Source organism: Sciurus carolinensis, chromosome 11 (assembly GCF_902686445.1).
Source record: "Sciurus carolinensis chromosome 11, mSciCar1.2, whole genome shotgun sequence".
NCBI lineage: Eukaryota > Metazoa > Chordata > Mammalia > Rodentia > Sciuridae > Sciurus > Sciurus carolinensis.
In genome coordinates this window covers 42219826-42238521 of record NC_062223.1, presented here as the reverse complement: position 1 = coordinate 42238521, position 18696 = coordinate 42219826, and the positions used below count along the sequence as shown (strand labels likewise).

Genomic DNA, 18696 nt, shown 5'->3' with positions numbered 1-18696 from the left:
CTGTAATCATAGGCCATACCGGAGACCAAACCCTTTTTAAAATCCCCTTAATAGATCTGAGGAGGAAGAACCAGCTGTGAGGATCTAGTGGCAAACTCTGGTCTGTACTTGCTTCTCCTTCCATATTAATCCTACCCTGACTTCACCACCATCACCATCAGCACCGTGACAGTTAGAAAAAGCCCTTGCCAGTTATCTTCCAGCTCACTAAAAATCTTTGTTGATTGATATTGTTATTCCTATTTTTTCAGGTGAAAAATTTGAATTTTAGAAAATGCAAATGATTGCTACTTATTGACTAGGGAACCACGGGTCAGAAAACACAGTCTTAACTCTTAAGTCCAGTTTCACTTCTGAGTCCAGTTTCTCTAGAGAGAGTCTGATTGCTTAACTTAGATCTATTTACAAGCTGTATATCTTGAGCAAGTCATTTAACCTCCCTAGGCCTCAACTTTTCTTCTGTAGAGACGATAATACCTACCAGAAGCCATAATAGTATCTCAGTTTTCTCACATGTAGATTGGAGATAATACAAGAATCTATTGTTAGGGTGCCATGAGATATATACACAAATGACTTGGTGCTGTTGTGAAACATTAAGTAAGCCCTTGTAAATAATGGCAATTATTGAAGGAAAGAAGGCTCACAGGATAAAGTAGAATGCAATCTAGACAGAAGAGCCCTTCTCGTGGTTTGAGAAGGAAGATGCAGTGAGGCAGAAGCCAAGTCACTTTTGTAAGAAACACAAAGAAATGAAGAATCCCAGGACTTCTGCTCATACCAGGGCTTACTTTTTCGTCTGTTCTAGGTGCTAATCAAACAGTGCCATTTTTCAACCCAGTGTTAGAAATCAACCAAAAAGAAGTGAAAGACTTGAAACTTTTAAACCATACTTCAGGTTGAGGTGATAGATAGAAAACTAGAGGGATACAGGAAGCAAAGAGAAAACACTAAAAGTGAGAGTGAATTAATTAGCTTGGCAAGTGCTGAAGTGGGAAAGGAGGTTAGCTTTTATATGATATGGAGTTTTCCTAAACTTCACTGCAAGGCATTCTGATTTCTCAGGTGAGGAAACATGCATACCAGAGTCACATAGCTAGTCTTCTCATTTTTCTCAGTTAACTCAAGATAAACTAAGGGCATTTGTACCTCACCGTAGGTAACTCTCATGAGTTCCACAGGTTGGGACTAATTGAGTTTTGGTCCCTTGCAGCACTTTGAGCCCAGGCTTTTGGGTCAGATGAGTGTGTCTAGTGGAGAAAGATCTGAGTGTGCAGTCCATCTCCCCAGCAGGGCTGATTACATACTTATGAAACTAGGCAGCCACTTTATAAAATGCCAAAAGCTCAAGGCTTCCCAGTTAGCACCTTGTACATGCCTTTGTGGCCTAATTTTTGGAGAATACTAAATCTATCTTTTTGAATTGTGACTGAATCTAGCCTTCCTCCCTTGTCAATACCTCTTAATTTCTCTGTTCTACTGAGTTGAATAATCCTTTTACAGCAATAATTAATAAATAGCCTAGAACTCAGCAGGCATGACTGATGCCAAGTGAAATTAAGTTGTATTATATGCTTACGAAAAGAAACTGTTAAACTCAGGAATTTAGAATGCCTCTTCCTTTTATACCCCTAGTTAGGGTATAAACTCTAGGGACAAGCTAAAAAACTGAGCTGCCTGCCTGCCATGGACTAACTAAAAAATTGTCAGGCAGTGAATCCCTTGTCCATTATAATCACTTTGTCAGCAGGTATGGAGGGGTTTAGTGAGACTGGGGCTGTTGGCATACTCTGACAACGCTTCAGTTTTGTAGGCACCACAGCACAACAGAAAGGATTCCTCATCATTGTACCTAACTCAGGGGACACAACCTTCTTCTGGCTGGACTCCTTAGTCCCATTGTTGTCACCCTAACCTATATTCCCAACCAGGGAGGTGTAAAGTTTAACACCACCTCCCCAATTTAGGAGTTTCCAGTTCCTTTAGCTAAAATTGTTATTTTTCTGTTCCATATAAGAATTGAAGAAAAAAATATGTGCCTCCTTACTCATTTGAAATTAACTCCTAAAATTATATATCAAATTTTAGATAGTTACAAAGGATATGAGTGCTAACATGTTGTTTAGTTTACATGAACTTTTATGTCTCTTTTTGTCAAAACTTTGGTACTTTGGACTTAGCTTATTAAATTTACAGGCAAGGTTCACTGTGTAATTTAATTAGAAAAGTCAGTTCTTATGGTTAGACCATCCAGCAGAATCAGACTTGTTTTCTGTCAGATCAAGCCTGATTTCATATTTTTTAGTTCAGATTAACATGTCAGTACACAACTCATGACTGATCCCACTTTTGAATTTAAGTTCTTGGATCTTAAGAGAGATAATGTGTATAACCTGGATGAAATCAGAGATTGTTTCCTCTACTGAACTCTTTGTAGAAGTGAGACACACTCAAATGGTTGATTCAGGAAGGTGAGAAGTGTGCATTTCTCTTCTGAAGTGGGAGTAAAGTGATTTTGAAAGTGGGAGTGGCTAAAAAGAACCTATAGACCATAGGCACATATGTTCTTGGGAACAGCAGTTTTAAGAAAGAGTATATATAGAAGTTAAGGATTTCCACATTTGTTTCCTTAAAACTGCTCGTATCCAGATACTCCTTGGAAAGTCATTATGTACCACAGAGCTTTGTGTGTTCCAGTTTTAAGATCACCATTCTGAGATACAACAGTGCCCCCAAACTTGATCAGTCAGTGACTGGACAAGGGTCAGTTAACTAAATTTCACTCAGTTATTTGTCCTCACCAGCATTTCACAGGGATAGAATCTTCTAGAGACCTGCCATGTAGAAGGATCAGAACTATGGAACTCAGTCTTTCTGTCCAGTACCTGTACTTCAGTATATCTGGAGTTGTCATTAAGAAAGCTTCCAGCAAGCTATGCAAGCCACACAGGATACTATTCGTCTCTAAATATTTGAAGGGAATTTGGGGATAAAAACACACTTATTTTGGAATGTGATGTTTCAGGTGCCAGAATGAGGAGCATGGACAGAAAGTTAGGAGGAGGCAGTTTTTAATTCAGCATCAGGAAGGAGGTCAATTTTTTTTTTAAAATAATTTGTATTGCAAAATCGCTTAAATTTTCATAACAAAACTATAAGCTAGATAATGCTACCATGAGGAAACTGAGATTCAGAGAAGGCTAATAATTCACCCATGGATTCCAACCTAGTTCAGCCTGGTGACCCTAAAGCCATTATATAATGCTGCCTGCAAACCGCCCCCTAGTACTTCTATAGAATGAGCTATCTGCTTAACACCCTAGTTCACGAAAAATAAGTGCATTAACAAACACTAAAAAAGAATCTCAGTAACCTCTGAGTACCACTCAAGGTAGAAGTCCTAAGTGGGGCCATTAGATGTTTTCAAAGAGGGGAATGAATACCTAAGTGGAAGGCTGTGTTCCTTCACCTAGACAGTGAGGACTTTATAGACCATTTCAGATAGACTCTTACAAACATACACTTACTTGCACAGCAGGTGAAGAAGGAGTATTCAGGAAAGGAGGTACTGCCTCATACCAATGATATGTTGTTATTGTGAAAATGGGTTATTAATTATGAAAATAAGATACTTCCTTATTTTCAGATGCTATTCTGGAAAAAAAAAAAATACCCATCATGTTCCCCTTGTGTCTCACCTACTAGGCTATAAAGTCTACAAGGGCACTTATTGTGTTCATCTTAGTCTTTTGTACCTAGCATTATGCCTGACACATAGTTGACAGCCAATATTTAGCAATTGAAAGAATACAGTAAATGATTTGACAGGGTCCTAAGGTCTCATGTTTTAACCTGTGAGATAAACTTTTATCTTTCAGATGCAGGAACTGTCTCTTTTAGGACAATGAGAAACAATTCAAGACTACCGACCTCTTAACCTTCTCTTCAAGTCTTATAGTAAAGAATCTGACAACTGGAAAAGAATTTATTTATAATTTTATGTTCTTGATTTGTAGTCTTTGACCTCTTTGAGGCTATGATGAAAATTATGGCCTTTCTTAGACAAAGGAACACACAGAGAAAACTCTGTATACAATTTCAGTAGATTCGCAAACCCTTAAAACTGTATATCTCAGGAATTCTGAAGAGTGAACTGCAACTTAGGGAAAGGGCACAATCACCATGCTGGACCTCCTGTATGAAGTATAACTGATAGGGAAACAATAAGAGCTTGCTTTGAATATAATACCAAGGGGGAGAATATAGTGATGGTTTGAACTATGCTTTGATTCTGGTGAGAAACTTTCATAAAAGACCCTTTGTTCCCTTCAGGACAGATGCGGTCAAATACTGATGTAATGACCACCCACTGGCATCCTCCATCCCATGATTGGACAAACAACAGGAAAAAAAGTGGAACTAGGGCAGAATTTTGGATGGTGAAATTTACTAAGTTGGTTCTTTTGGCCTTTAGTGTATATGTAATGTAATTTGTAGGCCCTGTGTCTTATATATTTCCACCCTTAATGGAAGTATTAGAAATCTGCTGCCTTGAGTATTTTCCCCTAAAGCCTTTCCCAGATTGGTGGTGCACATGACACAGATTTTATATAAACATTGATAATCCCTTGTGAGAAGAGAAATTTTTAGGTCATAGCTAGGAACTGATGCACCACAGATCTTTTCTTTCTCTACCAGCTTGACTGCTTTAGAGTTTCTCTGGTCAAAAGTAAACCTTAAGCTTCAAGGACACAAACCTTTCTGTGTGGCTGTAGGATTTTTATTTCTCTAGAGCTTTCCTTTCCTCATCTGGTTCATAGGGATAATAACAATTCTACATCCTGGAACTGGCATGGGGAGTGATAAGAAAAATGGACGGAGAACACTTAAGCTCAGACTCCTGACCCACAGTAAGCACTAAATCAAGTTGACTTTTGTTATTTTAAAGACACAGTGACTCTAAAAGTGGGTGATGAGAATGTAGGCTAGTTTGCTACTTTTGCTCTTTTGTGTGTACTCACCCCTGCATCTTGTTTCCATTGACCCCACCTTCTCGTGGACCCTGTCCCTTTGTAGACAGTGTTTTTTCTCAAGATCAGACCACAAATGCTCTGACTCTGAGCATCTGAGGTACAAACCATGTCTCTGGGACTCTATGACTCATTTTTTTTGGCTATTGGAAACATCACTGACATCTGGAATACTCTGGTGAAGGCAATAATGACTAGCCATTCTTTTCAACTCTGTCCTTTCTTCCTGTTGTTATTTCACTCCCTTTTTAAAAAAAACAGTTGTTAAGCACATCTCTGTGCCTTAAATGGTACTACTTCTAGATACACAGTAGTTGATAAAATAGTACTCTTGTATGCTGTAGTAGTGGGTGGAAAGAGAATAAATAGCAAATAAAGTATAAAATGTGGTGAGGACTATGAAAGAAATGTGATAGAGAATAACTAGGGAATCGTGTTTCAGTAGAGTACCTTCTCTGAAGAGTTGGCATTTAAACCCAGGGACTGACCTATGGCAGGAATTAAAACCCTGCATTTTATTCCAAGTGTAGAATGCCATCAATAGCTATCTTCTCCTTGTTCTTCTTCTAACAATAGATGGTTTAGAGGAAATCAAACTCCTGATTTTTGCCATCATTTTATTTTGTCAATTAAGTTCAAAAGGATTATGATCCTCCTCATCTTTATGTATTGTATTCCAGGCCCTGTGTCTCTCAATCCTCTAGTCACCCCAAAAGTTTTGTTATCTTCATTCTCCCAGTAGTCAGATACAGAAATCAGAACTCTAGAGATACCAAGTCATTTGCCCATACGTGGCCACACTGCTCTTTCATAGTAGTTAGAACTAGGATCCAGGTATGTCTGACAACAAAGCTGGTGCCATCAACCAGTAGACTATATTACTCCCTTCCTGTGATGTCTTAACTCACCTGCTTCTCCTTTTCCTTTGTAGTGGTGCCAGTGAAGAAGAGGACACATGAAGGCTTGCCATCAGAGTGGAAAACCACCCCTTCCCTATGTGTGTGTGACAGCGTGTGTGTAACAGCTTCTGATTTCTGTGAAGGCTGCCCAGCAACAAATGTACTTCCACTGGATATGTCCCCAGATCCACAGCAGGCACATCTCTCTCCAAGGAATGACCAGTTTTGTGCTTACTATATACTTCTCATTCTCTTGTTACAGTAAGTCAAGGAAAGAACCCCTTTGATCAACCAGGAGCAATTGAAAAGGGTCCTTCAGGTAACCCCTTAATGGCTGCTTTGAACTTTCTCAGGAAAGCCAGCCCCTGTAATGTTGTGTAAGTCAACAGTATCACTTCATTAGGAAGGATCTGGAATAATCATGAAAGGAAGTCAGAGCTTTTTGCCTACCTGCAGACAAAAACCCTACTTTGTTCACACTGACACATGAAACAAATGAGGACAAAGTAGGGCCTTATTGACTCATGTCCACAGTCTCTAATAGTCCAGTTCTACCTTTGTGAAAATGTGGTGCCGTGAATTAGGATGGATGACCTGAAAATGAGAGTTAAAAGCTAGAAAGAGACAGATATTTTTAGCATATGAGGTTATCCAGGACTTCAGATTCATAATTCAGTGCTGTGGAAATGAAAAAAATGATTGAAGAGGTGGAAAGGAAATGGCCTGGGGGTGGGGATGGGGCACAGAAAAGAGGACCAAAGAAATCTGATTAAAAGTTGAAATCAATATTTCTGAATTTAAATTGCCTGAGTTTCCAAAATAGTCAGTAAAGGCCCTGATAAAACCTGAATTATTTGACTGAGTTCTTGTCACAACATGAAAGACTAGAAATGTGTATTGCCAAATGGGAACTTTCAGTGTAGGTTTTTGCCAGTCCCACTGCCAGGTCAGCTTAATATGGCTTAACTGCAGTGTGGGGAGAATTCTTACTGCTCCATGACTTGCTGAATTCAGTTCCATCCCCCAGCAGATATCCTTTGTTTACATCAATTGGAATTCTTCCCTTGGTATTCCCTACCCACAGACTTCCAGATCATCTCCTGCACCCTAGCTCTCTCCTCTTAAGTAACATGAGCAGAGATACCCTGGAGCTTAGATTTCCTGGTCTTTCCCCATTTCCAGATCACAATTTCTTATGGCCAACTATTTTACCCCCTGGGAAACAGTGATGTGTTAGTGAAATATGAAACTGCAAGCTCAAAAGCATGCTTTCTTCCCAAGATATCAGTTTTCCTTAACAAATGGTTTGAAGTCAGGGGATAACCTTATTTTTATATAAAGCAAATACAGTTATATTATGGAATAGAATGTTCATACATATAAACTGTTAAGATAAAATGGGAGACTTGGAAGGTAATTCTTGTTTGCAAGTGAGCTATGTGTTCCCTCCCTCTGCCTCTAGTGGTGTTTCCATGCTCACTTCTGAGGAATTTGATTGGAGCTGTATCCGAGCCCCTTGGGGTTGCTCCTACCCAAGGGCCTAGACTTCTAATACCCCTGAGGCAGAACCAAGGAGTCTGCTTTGGGGGAGAGCCCTTTCTTCCTGCCTGTCTGCTTGCCTGCCTGTGACCTGTGTAGCTAACACAAAGCTTTGGGGCCAGCTGCTGAGTGTGTGTACAGGATAGTTCTGAGGCAGAAACACCACTTGCTTCTTGTAGGAGTCCTGTTTATATCATTTGTATTTATATCCTTGTTCAACACTGTGCATGTGATGAAATGACTTAATTCCTTTGAGACCAGGAAGCTACTAAGCATATGTACTGCTAGGTTAGGGTTACCCTAGGTCACTACATATGCAAGGAGACTGGAACTGGGAGGAGTTTGAGCTGGGTTTTTTTTGTTGTTGTTGTTGTTTTTAAAATGTTTTTCTCTCAAACTGTTGTCTAACAAGTAGCTAAGATAATTTTGGTGCTTCACATATCTGTCTGCAAAGGCTGGGGAATTTAGTATACTCCTAGTTATAACCTACAACCATATCCACAAAACTACCAACAACTACTCTTCAAAGAGTTTAAAATATCAAAAGATTAAAAAGACTAGGATTTGGAAGCTTGTATTGTCTTTCCCCAACAATCATTGTTTGATCTCCAAATGGTAGTCTTACATTAGCAATGGAAAGATCATTGACTCTCCATACCTGATCATATGTTATTACTTTAAGTCAGTATTTGGAAAATCCAAGCATTTATGCAGTTGATACAAATAGAATTCTAGAAATATGTGCCAACTTGTCTCAATAAATTATCATGCCTGTAATCCTCAAGGAAAGCACTTTTGCTTTTACTTAGAAAGGGTTTCAGATTTGCTTTATGGGCTCCTGCTGTCTTCAGCACCTGATAAAACTTTAACCAGGGAAGCATTAAACACAGCACAGCAGCTTCTGCCCAGGCGCCCAAGTTCCTGCCGGTAGCATTTATCAATGTACAAACTAGGATGCTTCCTGCAGTGGCACACCCGCTTCCCCCCAAAGCTGGAGCGTGCTGCTTGGCCTTAAGCCCCAGCCTGCTGAGGCCCCTCCCGCCACATCAGTAGGAGTGAAAGTGCTCAGAATGGTGTCCTGACTGACTACAGGCAGCAGCATTTGCAGAAGTCTCTGGGGAGAAGTCATCAAGGGATGTAGGTAACGGATGTCTCCAGAAAGAATCAGGTACTCACAGCAGTTCCTGTCTGCCTTCCAACTGTTGAGATTCTGGATCATGAGAGAGATTTGTCCTTTGATTTGATATCATTAAATCCAGGACAATCACAAGAAGTACTGGAAGTCTCAGGTTATTGCCCAGGAAGTAGAATAGTCTATATTGATGGCCTACTATGAGCCAGGCCTTGTACTGCACCTTCATTTCTTAGATGATAAAACAGATGTGAATACGCAGTCATGGTCTCGTGTTGCACAGCTAGGAAATATTGGAGCCAGTTTTGAATCCAGCTCTCCAGGCTCTCCATACATTCCTTTGTCCCATCCCATGGGATACCTAAGAATACAGAGGGAGTCAAGGTTGTCAATTCTCTTGCTGCAGTCCAACCATTCACTTGAATTCTTCTCCAAAAGACACGTCATGGCTATAGTTTGGGCTCAGAAATTGAGATGCTTTAGTACATGTTGCTAACTTGGGCCTGCCCCTTGCTCCTGAGGCAGCCTTTCCTTTTGGGTGCCATTGCCCATAAATAAGGTGTTTTTCAGAAGAGAAAAAGTGAAGGGTGTTCTGCTTTCTCCTCTAGCTTTATTTAAAAATATCTACTGCTTTATTTCTGCAGAAAAGGAAATCTTCGTGTTTTATTTGTAAAGGTAACCTTCCATCCTGTGCTTTGTTAGGGTATACCAATTCAAAGTCCAGTAAATCTAGACTGTCTCGTTGATAACCTGGGGTGGAGAGTGTGTGTACCTAAATGACAAATGTGATATGTATATATATGTACACACACAATTTAAGAATTAAGGGAAGCTCTAAGCAGCCCCTCAATGTCTTGCACAGTACTTTCTTCCCGCCTGATTACAAGTCCCACCAGATGACTGGAGCTTACATGTTTGCTTACAAGAAGAGTAACTTCCTGGTGGAGGTTGTCAGCTCCTAAAGCACCGAGGCAAGGTGACAGCCCTGAAGGAAATTTCACTCCAGCTCTCCTCCAAGATGTCTAATGACATGGGAAATTTGTATGCCTCACCATTTGGTGACCTCAGTCATTTTGATCACTCCATTGGAGCCTGAGGGCTCAATTGCAGAATTCATAACCTTATTGTATTGGCAGAGCCTTGCAAGTCCTCTCCCCTCACGTAGAAAATATCCTCCTACTAATTCCTAAAAGTCTACCCTCACATAATGGCTGTTCAATACATGAGTTTTAGTAAGAAAATCAGTTGCATGTTTATTGTGGGCTGAACACATTCGGATTTTTTAGTTGAAAGTCTCATTATGGATCAAGTCCACCCCAGTCCTAAGAAAAAGAAAGCCCAAGGGGAGACTCCAAGTCTCAAATCATATTTTCTTTGCCCAGCAGTGTTTCTGAACCCTGTACACATGCACCCCCACCCCAAACTAACCCATTCCCACAGCCATAAGACCCAGGAAGTTCCTGGGAAGGACAGTATCATGTGGAATATTGGGGACCTGCAGGGTAAGACAGGATCATGTGGGATACATGAACAAGGGCCAGAGCAGGAAAGTGAAAGTAAATGAAGACACTGGAGGTACACTGGTGCGAAAAAGCCACAAACGCCATGTGAGTTTGATAGGACCTTGAGGGGACAGCACATTTATACTTGATGGGAGTGAAACTGACTAGTCTTTTTTTCAGTGACACCCACACTGCATGAGTAGAACCAAATCCATTGTCTTCTGCCTGTTTTCCTGTGCACATTCCCCCTTCCCCTTCCGCCCTTTACACTAAACAAGGGAACACTCAATCTTTCAAGGGAATTACACATTTGAGTTAATGTTTCAGTATATCATTTTCATACTGTAAATTATTTTGTAAGAGAGATTTACTGCTATCCCAGGATGTTCAGACTTGGCGCCCCTGTGCATTTGGAAATCAATAAACTATTACTGGAAATACCATTTGTCTCTTGGAGTTGTGCACAAAGGACCCTGCTAGGTGTAAATATTCATGACGATCTACATATCTAACTGTGGTACTGCTAGAGATGATGGTGTTTGGATTATTAGATGTGGAAGCCTAATTTACTCCTGACTTTCCCCAGGATGCTGTAGGAGATCCCTGGGAAGTGGCAAAAGGGCAGACTAAAGATCATTATTTAGAGATGTGTTTTCTCCTCTAAATAAAATGACTGATGCCTAGGTTAAATTTTTGAGCAAAGTATATTATAACAAAGAATACATGGTCCTGAATGATGTTTTAAATAACATTTAAAGCTTTACAACTTGTATTAATTAGGAGGATGGTCCAATTTTAATTTTTACTCTATTGTGTGTGTGTGTGTGTATAAATTTTTTTTTTTTTTTTTTTTTATAGAGCAAATTAAAACTGGGCCAGCAAAATCATCTCTGTGGAACTTCGGAAGTACATATGTGCATATAATTGATAAAGAGATGGAATTTTTAAATAAAGTAATTTCAATCTGGTTTATAATATTAGGAATAGAAATTGCATTAAAACCATAAGTCATATACTCAGAGACTTTCAGGGGCCACATGTGAAGGACAAAGATAGTAGAACCCTGTGAATTAAAAAAAAAAAAAAAAAAACATAAGCCCTGCCAAAAGACATTAAAATGCAGTATTTAAAAAATCCTAAAACTCACCAGAAGGTGAGTTACCAGGGGGTGGGGTGGGGGACCTTCAGTTTATGAAACCTGCTCTAAATTTCTATCAATATCTCTCCACTGACCCTTTTAGCTGTGGACTATGAGAACTTCGGGGAAATTGTCCAAGGTAGGAAGGTAAGCAACCCAAGGTCACCTAATAAGCCAGACTGCCAAAGCACAGGACCGTAGACTGACTGTCTCCTGTAGCAATCATTAGACCCTACTTCCTCCCCAATTGCTGAGGACACTACTTGTGTCTGGAGGGATGGCATTACCAAGCGCTGTAGCACTTGAGAGTCTAGTTTTTTAACAAACCACAATGTATTTGGAGGTTTTCTTCCCTACTTCCTGGTGCCAGAACTTCGACATCATATCCTGTTGCCCCAGCCCTTCTCATTTTATTCTCTTTCCCTCAGAAACCTACAAACTCTTTATTATAATTTTTAATTGATCTTTTCTTGGTGCAACTTCATAGCACCTTGTTTCCATTACACACACAAAAGGGTAAAATTGCAGTTTGTCTGAATTATCTCCTGACCTTACCAAGGTACCAGAGCAAGATGCACCCAACAGAAAGTCAGGCTGCAGGTCTTTAATAGAGAAGGTGTCACTGCAAAAGAAACAGGAGCAAAGACTTCTCAAAGTCACTAACTTGCTGCATTGAGCATCTGTACTGTGTTACATGCTACAATCTCCAGCTTTAAAGCATTTTTGTTAACAATAATCGCTATCACTTAGTGAGCTCATCTGAGCCAGGCATTCTCCTAGTTGCCATTCGCATTACCTTCCTTCTCACTGCATTAATACCATCATCTCTCATTTTATTGCTCAGGTTCCACCTTAATGAGTGGGGAGCCAGGATTTCCACCCAAGTCTAGCTCTTAATTTTTTCATTCCTTGCTGTACTTGTTCTACCTTGTATTGAGAAATATGTTACCCCCTTTCTCTGTGCTCCCCCTGCATTACGGCCTGGGGGCAAACAAATTGGCCCCTCACTAGGCCTTGCTCAACGAGTGTACAGTGAAGGAAGGAAGACAGGATAGCAGTGAAATCCTCTTCTATCCTGGAATTCCTTTTGAAAGGATAGCACTATTAGACTCGCTTTTTCTTCTAAGGCCATAAATAATGAAATTACCGAGAGAGGCAACACCGTGCCTTTTTTTGCTATGGTGCTAGGATCTCAGAAGTCAGCCAACTCTGACACTGAGTCTGTAATTTAATTAAACATATTGAAGGTGTCTCTGACAGCTTGACTCTAGGCCAGCTTCATATTTCTTGGAAAAGGATGGGGAAAAAAAATAAAAGATGTCTTTTAAAATTCGGTTACTGAGTTTGGCCATCATGCTTCAACGTACCATTTGCCTCATAAAAATGACTCACCACCTTCATGCCATTTTAGGATTCAGTAGCAACCCATTCACCCTAGGGTTCACCCATCTTGACAGCTCCACCAATCCATATTTTCCTGAACCCAAAATCCAAACAGGTGGTTTGACAATGAGTAATTGAGACAAAGTTGGAAAAATCTGAGCAGAAGATCAACATACTCAAAATGACCGGAAACTAGGAAGTAAGCAAACAAGCCTCCTGACCCATTGAAGTAAATGCCGTAAAGCAAACACAGAAAGTCCATACCTCTGTCCATCAGGCTCCTGCTCAGAATATACTCTTGCTTCACACACAATTCTAAATGTTTGATTGACAAGTTTCCAAGCTTACAGCAGATTAAGGAAGAGAAACAGACTTCCACAGAAATTTGGGTCAAGAAAGAAAAGAAAGAAGACAAAAATATTAAGTAGACTGAAGAGCTTCAGAAACTCTGTTTGTGTGGAGGGGACATAGTATCAAAAGCAGCTCGAGGCTGGGTTGTGGCTCAGTGGTAGAGCACTTGCCTACCATGTATGAGGCACTGGGTTCGATTCTCAGCACCACATATAAATAAACAAAGGTCCATCAACAACTAAAAAAAAAAAAAAAAAATATATATATATATATATATATATGATAAAACAATTTAGGCATATCCAAATTGCTACTGATTTTTAAAAAAAAAAAGGTGGGGGGGAGCTCCATACACAGTTTGATCCCAAAGAGTCTCACTGTGCCATAGGACAACATGATTGTATTCAACACAATGACCATAAGCATCACACACAAGAAAACCAAATTATGCCTGGAAGAAGGCAGTAATTTTTGGAGTGAATGTTTTAGAAATATATTAAAATGATAAAACCTGTTAGGGATTGAAAGGAATAAACCTTTAACAATCTAGAACATTCAGCTAAACAAAATATACATCCCTTTAGCTGAGGTTGCATTGTTCCACCAGCCTCTTGTGTTTAGATTTTTTTCAGATTTATAAGTGACTTTCATGCTACAGTGCTTTGCATATAATGGCATGAACAATGGAAGTGCCAAGTTTTCATTGTGACGAATAAAACTAATAACCAGAATACAGGTCAAATTCTGTTACAACAAATATTGCTACTATAAAAATCACTTAAGCATCCCTGTTATCTTTAAGCTCCTGTCAATTGCCCATTTATTTTAGGCAGGAGTCATTACAACAAAATTGGAGTATAATAAAAAGAAACTGGACCCTCCCCAAGAGTTGGGTGTAACACAATTGAACCTGTAATAACAGATTTTCACTTTCATTTCCCCTGCTCTTTGCTTGCAAGAAGAATAAACCCAATGTTGACACAATACTAGCATGGAAAACTGATGGTTACTTGTTGCTAGGAGAAGAAAGAATTCAGAAGCAAAGCAAATTCGGAGTTGTATGGCAACCTCTCACTAGGGAATTTGGTGTCCAGGACCACTTTTGACCCTAATCTGTGTTGCAGCCGTTAACCAAAGAGCTGCTTGCTTATAATAGTGATGTAATGTACATATTAAGCCCTGGAATGAAGACACGATTCATTTCTCATGAATCATTGAGCACTTTGTGGTAACCTGGTCCTGATCCGATGACCCTAAGATAAAAAAATCCAGTGGCATGTGACTGGAACTATCATTTCTCCCATGATGCACTGCTTTCAACTCTGTGATTGTAAAAGCACATGCCAAGTTGATTATATATAGAAATAGCCCTAAGCAAGCCGCATTCCATTTGGTATACAGGCAAGTATTTTTCCATGCCTGTCTTCCTTTTGCTGGTAGTAATGAGTTTTGTCATTTGCTATAACATTATCTGACTATCCATCTTTCTTTTACTTAAATATTTTTATGACTTTATTGCAACCAATATTTTGTAACATTCTTAATAGGAGAAGGGATTAAATCATAATTCACTTCAGAACTGTACACTCAGTAATAGGAAAAGGAGGGGGGAGGGAGGAAGAAAATTGTCCATGTTTTCCTGATGATAATGCCTGGCTCAGGCCCCAGATTCACATCATACTCCAAAGAAGTTCATAAATTCCGGACACTGCTCAGATTGGGGAGGTAGGCAGTGTCGCTTCACACTTCAAGGTGAGATGAGTGGTCTGTTGAAGACATGCCATTACAGGATATGTTCACCTCTGCTTGCTTTTTTCCCCAAGCCAGAGTATAGTTAAACATTCATGTGTCCCAGGCCAGGAGATCAGTTTAAGAAGCCACTCACTGCTTTACTTGGCTCTTGAAAACACGTGAGTCCCAAGTATCTGGCTTGAGGGTGGCCATTTGCTGTGCATCGTTTTTTTTTAGGACACGTGGAGATCAGAGGTGTTAATTAAAAGTAAGTTTTCTGTATTTGATTTCTCCCCCATTTTAGATCCAGCTGGATGGCTATATCCTAGTATCAGATTCAACCTATTCCAAGTGGCAGAACTACAGTAGCAGAAAAGATAGCTCCTAGGCTTGGTGTTGGTTGTGGGAGTGTCAGGGGTGCTTTGGCTAAGGATAATGATAAAGAAACCACTGAAAACAATAGAAATGGGTGTTTTCTGTTTGCAAAATATATAATCAATTGTTGTAAACTGTAGTCACCTTATTTTGCTATGGAAGACTAGAACATACTCCTATAGTCATATATATGCATATGTAAAACTGTATTTGGTACCCATCATCCAGGCTCCTTCTATCCCATCTCCCTCCTGCCCTTCCTAGCCTACTGACCACCATTCTCCTTTCTATGAGATCAACATTTCTGGTTTCCACCTATGAATGAGATCTTTCAGGATTTGCCTTTCTGTGCCTGATATACTTAATACAACATAATGCTGTCCAGTTCCATCCATGTTGTACAAATGACAGAATTTCATCTGTTTTATGACAATAATATTCCATTATGTATATAAACCACAAGTGTCAAGTTATCACCCCATGAATATGTACAATTATTATGTGTCAATTAAAAATGGATATTTTCTCAACACACCAGTTTCCCACTTGCTAACAGGTGTATTCTAACCTGTTTTCCCCAAACTTACATTTCCCCTAGAAAATCCTGACCTCTGGTCAAACAAAGGCATTCTTCTTGTGATCATACTAACCTATTTGTGGCCAAACTATACTTGCCTATTTGCTCAAAATAAGGTTGCCTCCTCCCCTTGTCTGGCATGAGGACAAAAATATGGAGAAGAATTAGATCTTTTGCCATTTCTGGGATGGTGAGAAAATCCATCTGGAGTGTTTATGCCCCTCTTGATAGCCAGGCTATAGATGTTCTTTTATGTTGTGCTATTGAAGTCCGTCACTGCCCTCAGAAAAGACAATTTCACAATGACTTACTTCCTACTAATCACTGGAACAGTCTCATGAGGACAGGCATAACTGCCGCCTATCCTCAGGCCTGGCACATGGTCAAATGGCAGACTTGCAGAGTGAATAAAAGACCTGGCCTAGTTCACAAAGCAGTCAGAAGTGATCCAGAGTTCAGGCTTTCCCTGCCTTTCATCCTCCACCTCCTTCCTCCGCCTCCCCTTCCGGTTTCTCCATCTGGAAACCATGAGCCTCATGGGTTCCAGGCACAGATTCTCAGATTTCAGATGTTTGGGAAATTTCTCAGCTTGGGTCATTCTTCAAGAGTAAGAGAATTTAATTTGGGAGGAAAAAAAGCAGCTGAGACCCTTCCACAGAAGAGAAAATAAATAAGGTGTGGTGTGTATCCATCCTCTCATCAACTCAGTTCCAAAACCACACACAATGTCTGACCTCAGAAAAAGTATTCAGATTCCCCCAGGGAGGGAACAGAATGGAAAAACAAAATCTCCACTCATAAAAACATACTTTCTCCCTTCTATGGTATAAACACAACTGGCATCAGATAATACAGTGTAATTGATTTTGCGTGTGTTAGAGAAGAGGTTCTCTTGAGGGTAGACTTAAGCTCAATGGAATGAAGTAAAAAGTAAAATTTAGACTTGAGTTGTTGGGAGGAAAATTAACATTATGAACCACTTAACCCTAGTGCTGCATCTTTAGGAAAAGGAGCAATGTGCATCCTTTGTCTTTGGAAAATGGCATGACTGTGCTCTACCGCGTATTAGGAGCAGACAGACTTGGTTCTAGAATGACTCTGCTCTATACTAACTGAAGAATTAAGTGAATGAATGATCTACAGGACTCAGTACAGTGCCTGTCATTATAGTAAGCTTTTTAAAATGGTAGCTTGTGATTTCTATTCCTCAAGCTGACACCTATCAAAAATGGAGTCCTCTTGGGGATGTGGGAGATGGCACTTGCCTTTAGGTTGCCCCACACTGAGTCTTTAGATCCTCCTCCAGACTATTTCATGATCCTCTCTACCACATGACCCTGTTACACATTTTCTTATCAGTTATAATTACCTCAAATAATGGCGTGTGTGTCTGTTCATATGGCTAATGTCTGTGACTCTTTAAAGGCTGTATTGTTTGCTGCTGTGTTATTACCAATGCCAACAAAATTACCTGTCATGGAGTAACTTTTCAAAAAATGTTGGTGCACTTACTGACTAGCTTTCAGGTCTGGAATTACTCTAGATGTTATATTTTGGTGCAGAAAACTAGAAGACACCCTTGGCGACATCTACCCCAGCATGAGCATCCACCCCAGGGGGCACTAACAAAAGTCACCTGCTGAGAGAGAAGAGAGTTGGGAGACTAACTGCCATCCCTGTTGTGCCACTGACAGGCTGTGGAGGCTTTCACAGGCCATTCTCTCTCTCCACTCCACACACAGGTTGGAGAATTCTCAGTTCTCTCACAGCTCTCGTTTTGTGAGATCTTGACAAAGTAAGAAATGACAGCAGGAACATGAAGGTGCTTCCGCTCTTTCTGCTGTTCATGTGTGTGCACATTTGCATGTGTGTGTGTGTCAGTGTGCAGGTGTGAATATGTGCACAGGTGTGTATGTAAGTGCATAGGTGCATGTGTGTGCTTGCATGCAGGAGAACTGGGCTCATATAGATTATACGGAGAGCAGCAATTATTCCTGATGGCAGAAGCCATGAAAAAATGTACAGTAGTCGAGTAAGTTGGGAAGTCAAACAGTGGGCTAAGAAAGTTAAACTCATTTCCTCCCTGTGAAACTTCCCAGAGCTTCTCATATGTGCACGTGGCTGTGGAGCTTCAATGTAACTTTTTCTGGATTTCTGGTGTTCCCTGGACAATTTTAGGAAGCACCAGGATGAAGGTGCTCAGTAAGCCTTGTGAGTTTTGCAGGCCTCTTTCCCCCCCCGCCCCCCCGAGTAGTGGTAACATCCATTTTCTGAACTGGGAACTTCAAGTGTAAGGTTGAGGATGAAGATGGGAGTTTGTGTCTGTCCTGTAACAGAGCTGACCATGAACCATACTCATTCCCTGGCATGTTAGCCCTAAGCCTACTAAAGAAACTTCAGGTGCCCTTGGGGACATCAGTGTGGCAGGCAGCAGCATGCAGGTGGGAGGTGTTAGTGAGAAGGGAGTATGTGCAACTCCGGGAGGGGACAGGGGCCCTTCAGGAAGGTGAGGACTTGGTGCCCCTCCAGTGGACTTTGCTGTTGTTGTTTTGCATGACTGAGCATGGAACCCAGGGCTTCCTGCATACTAAGCAAGTACTGTCCCACTGAGCTACATCCCGGTCCTGAAACTGCTGTTCTTTAAATATTAGGTCAACATTTATTTAAAGGAAAGGATGGAGGCAGGTGTGCAGGGAGGCATTTGAGGCAGTGCCCCCACCTGCATACCCAGCTCAGAAACAAAAGCCCTTACCCCCCTTTTTTAGAAGACATTTAGTGACCATCTGTTGTTCCAGCTTACCCTTTTGGGGACCTCGCCCCACCCACTTCCAAGTATTTCTTCCACTGCACACAATTATTTCCCTGAAGAGTTCTTGAAGTATAGTTTTTACAACTTCATAGCAATTTCAGCGAAGTTTTTGCACCACTGTTCCAGCCACCTGACAGACATCATGTGTCATGTGTCATGGGCATGTGTCAGGCTGGTGATTTAGTGAGCAGCATACAGGTGGGAGGTGCTAGTAAGAAGGTATAGAAAGC

At 40.5% G+C, this 18696-nt stretch overlaps 1 protein-coding gene across 2 annotated transcripts in view; it reads left to right on the top strand.

Moving 5' to 3' along the window:
* Trim44 (tripartite motif containing 44) overlaps positions 1 to 10913 on the top strand; it is a 113912-nt gene extending 102999 nt beyond the window's left edge. For both annotated transcript variants that reach the window (XM_047517065.1, XM_047517064.1), the window contains one exon: positions 5962 to 10913. In XM_047517065.1, the coding sequence (XP_047373021.1) occupies positions 5962 to 5973 (12 nt within the window). In that variant the 3' untranslated portion in view covers positions 5974 to 10913. The remainder of the gene's footprint in view (positions 1 to 5961) is intronic.
* Positions 10914 to 18696: the final 7783 nt, after the last annotated feature.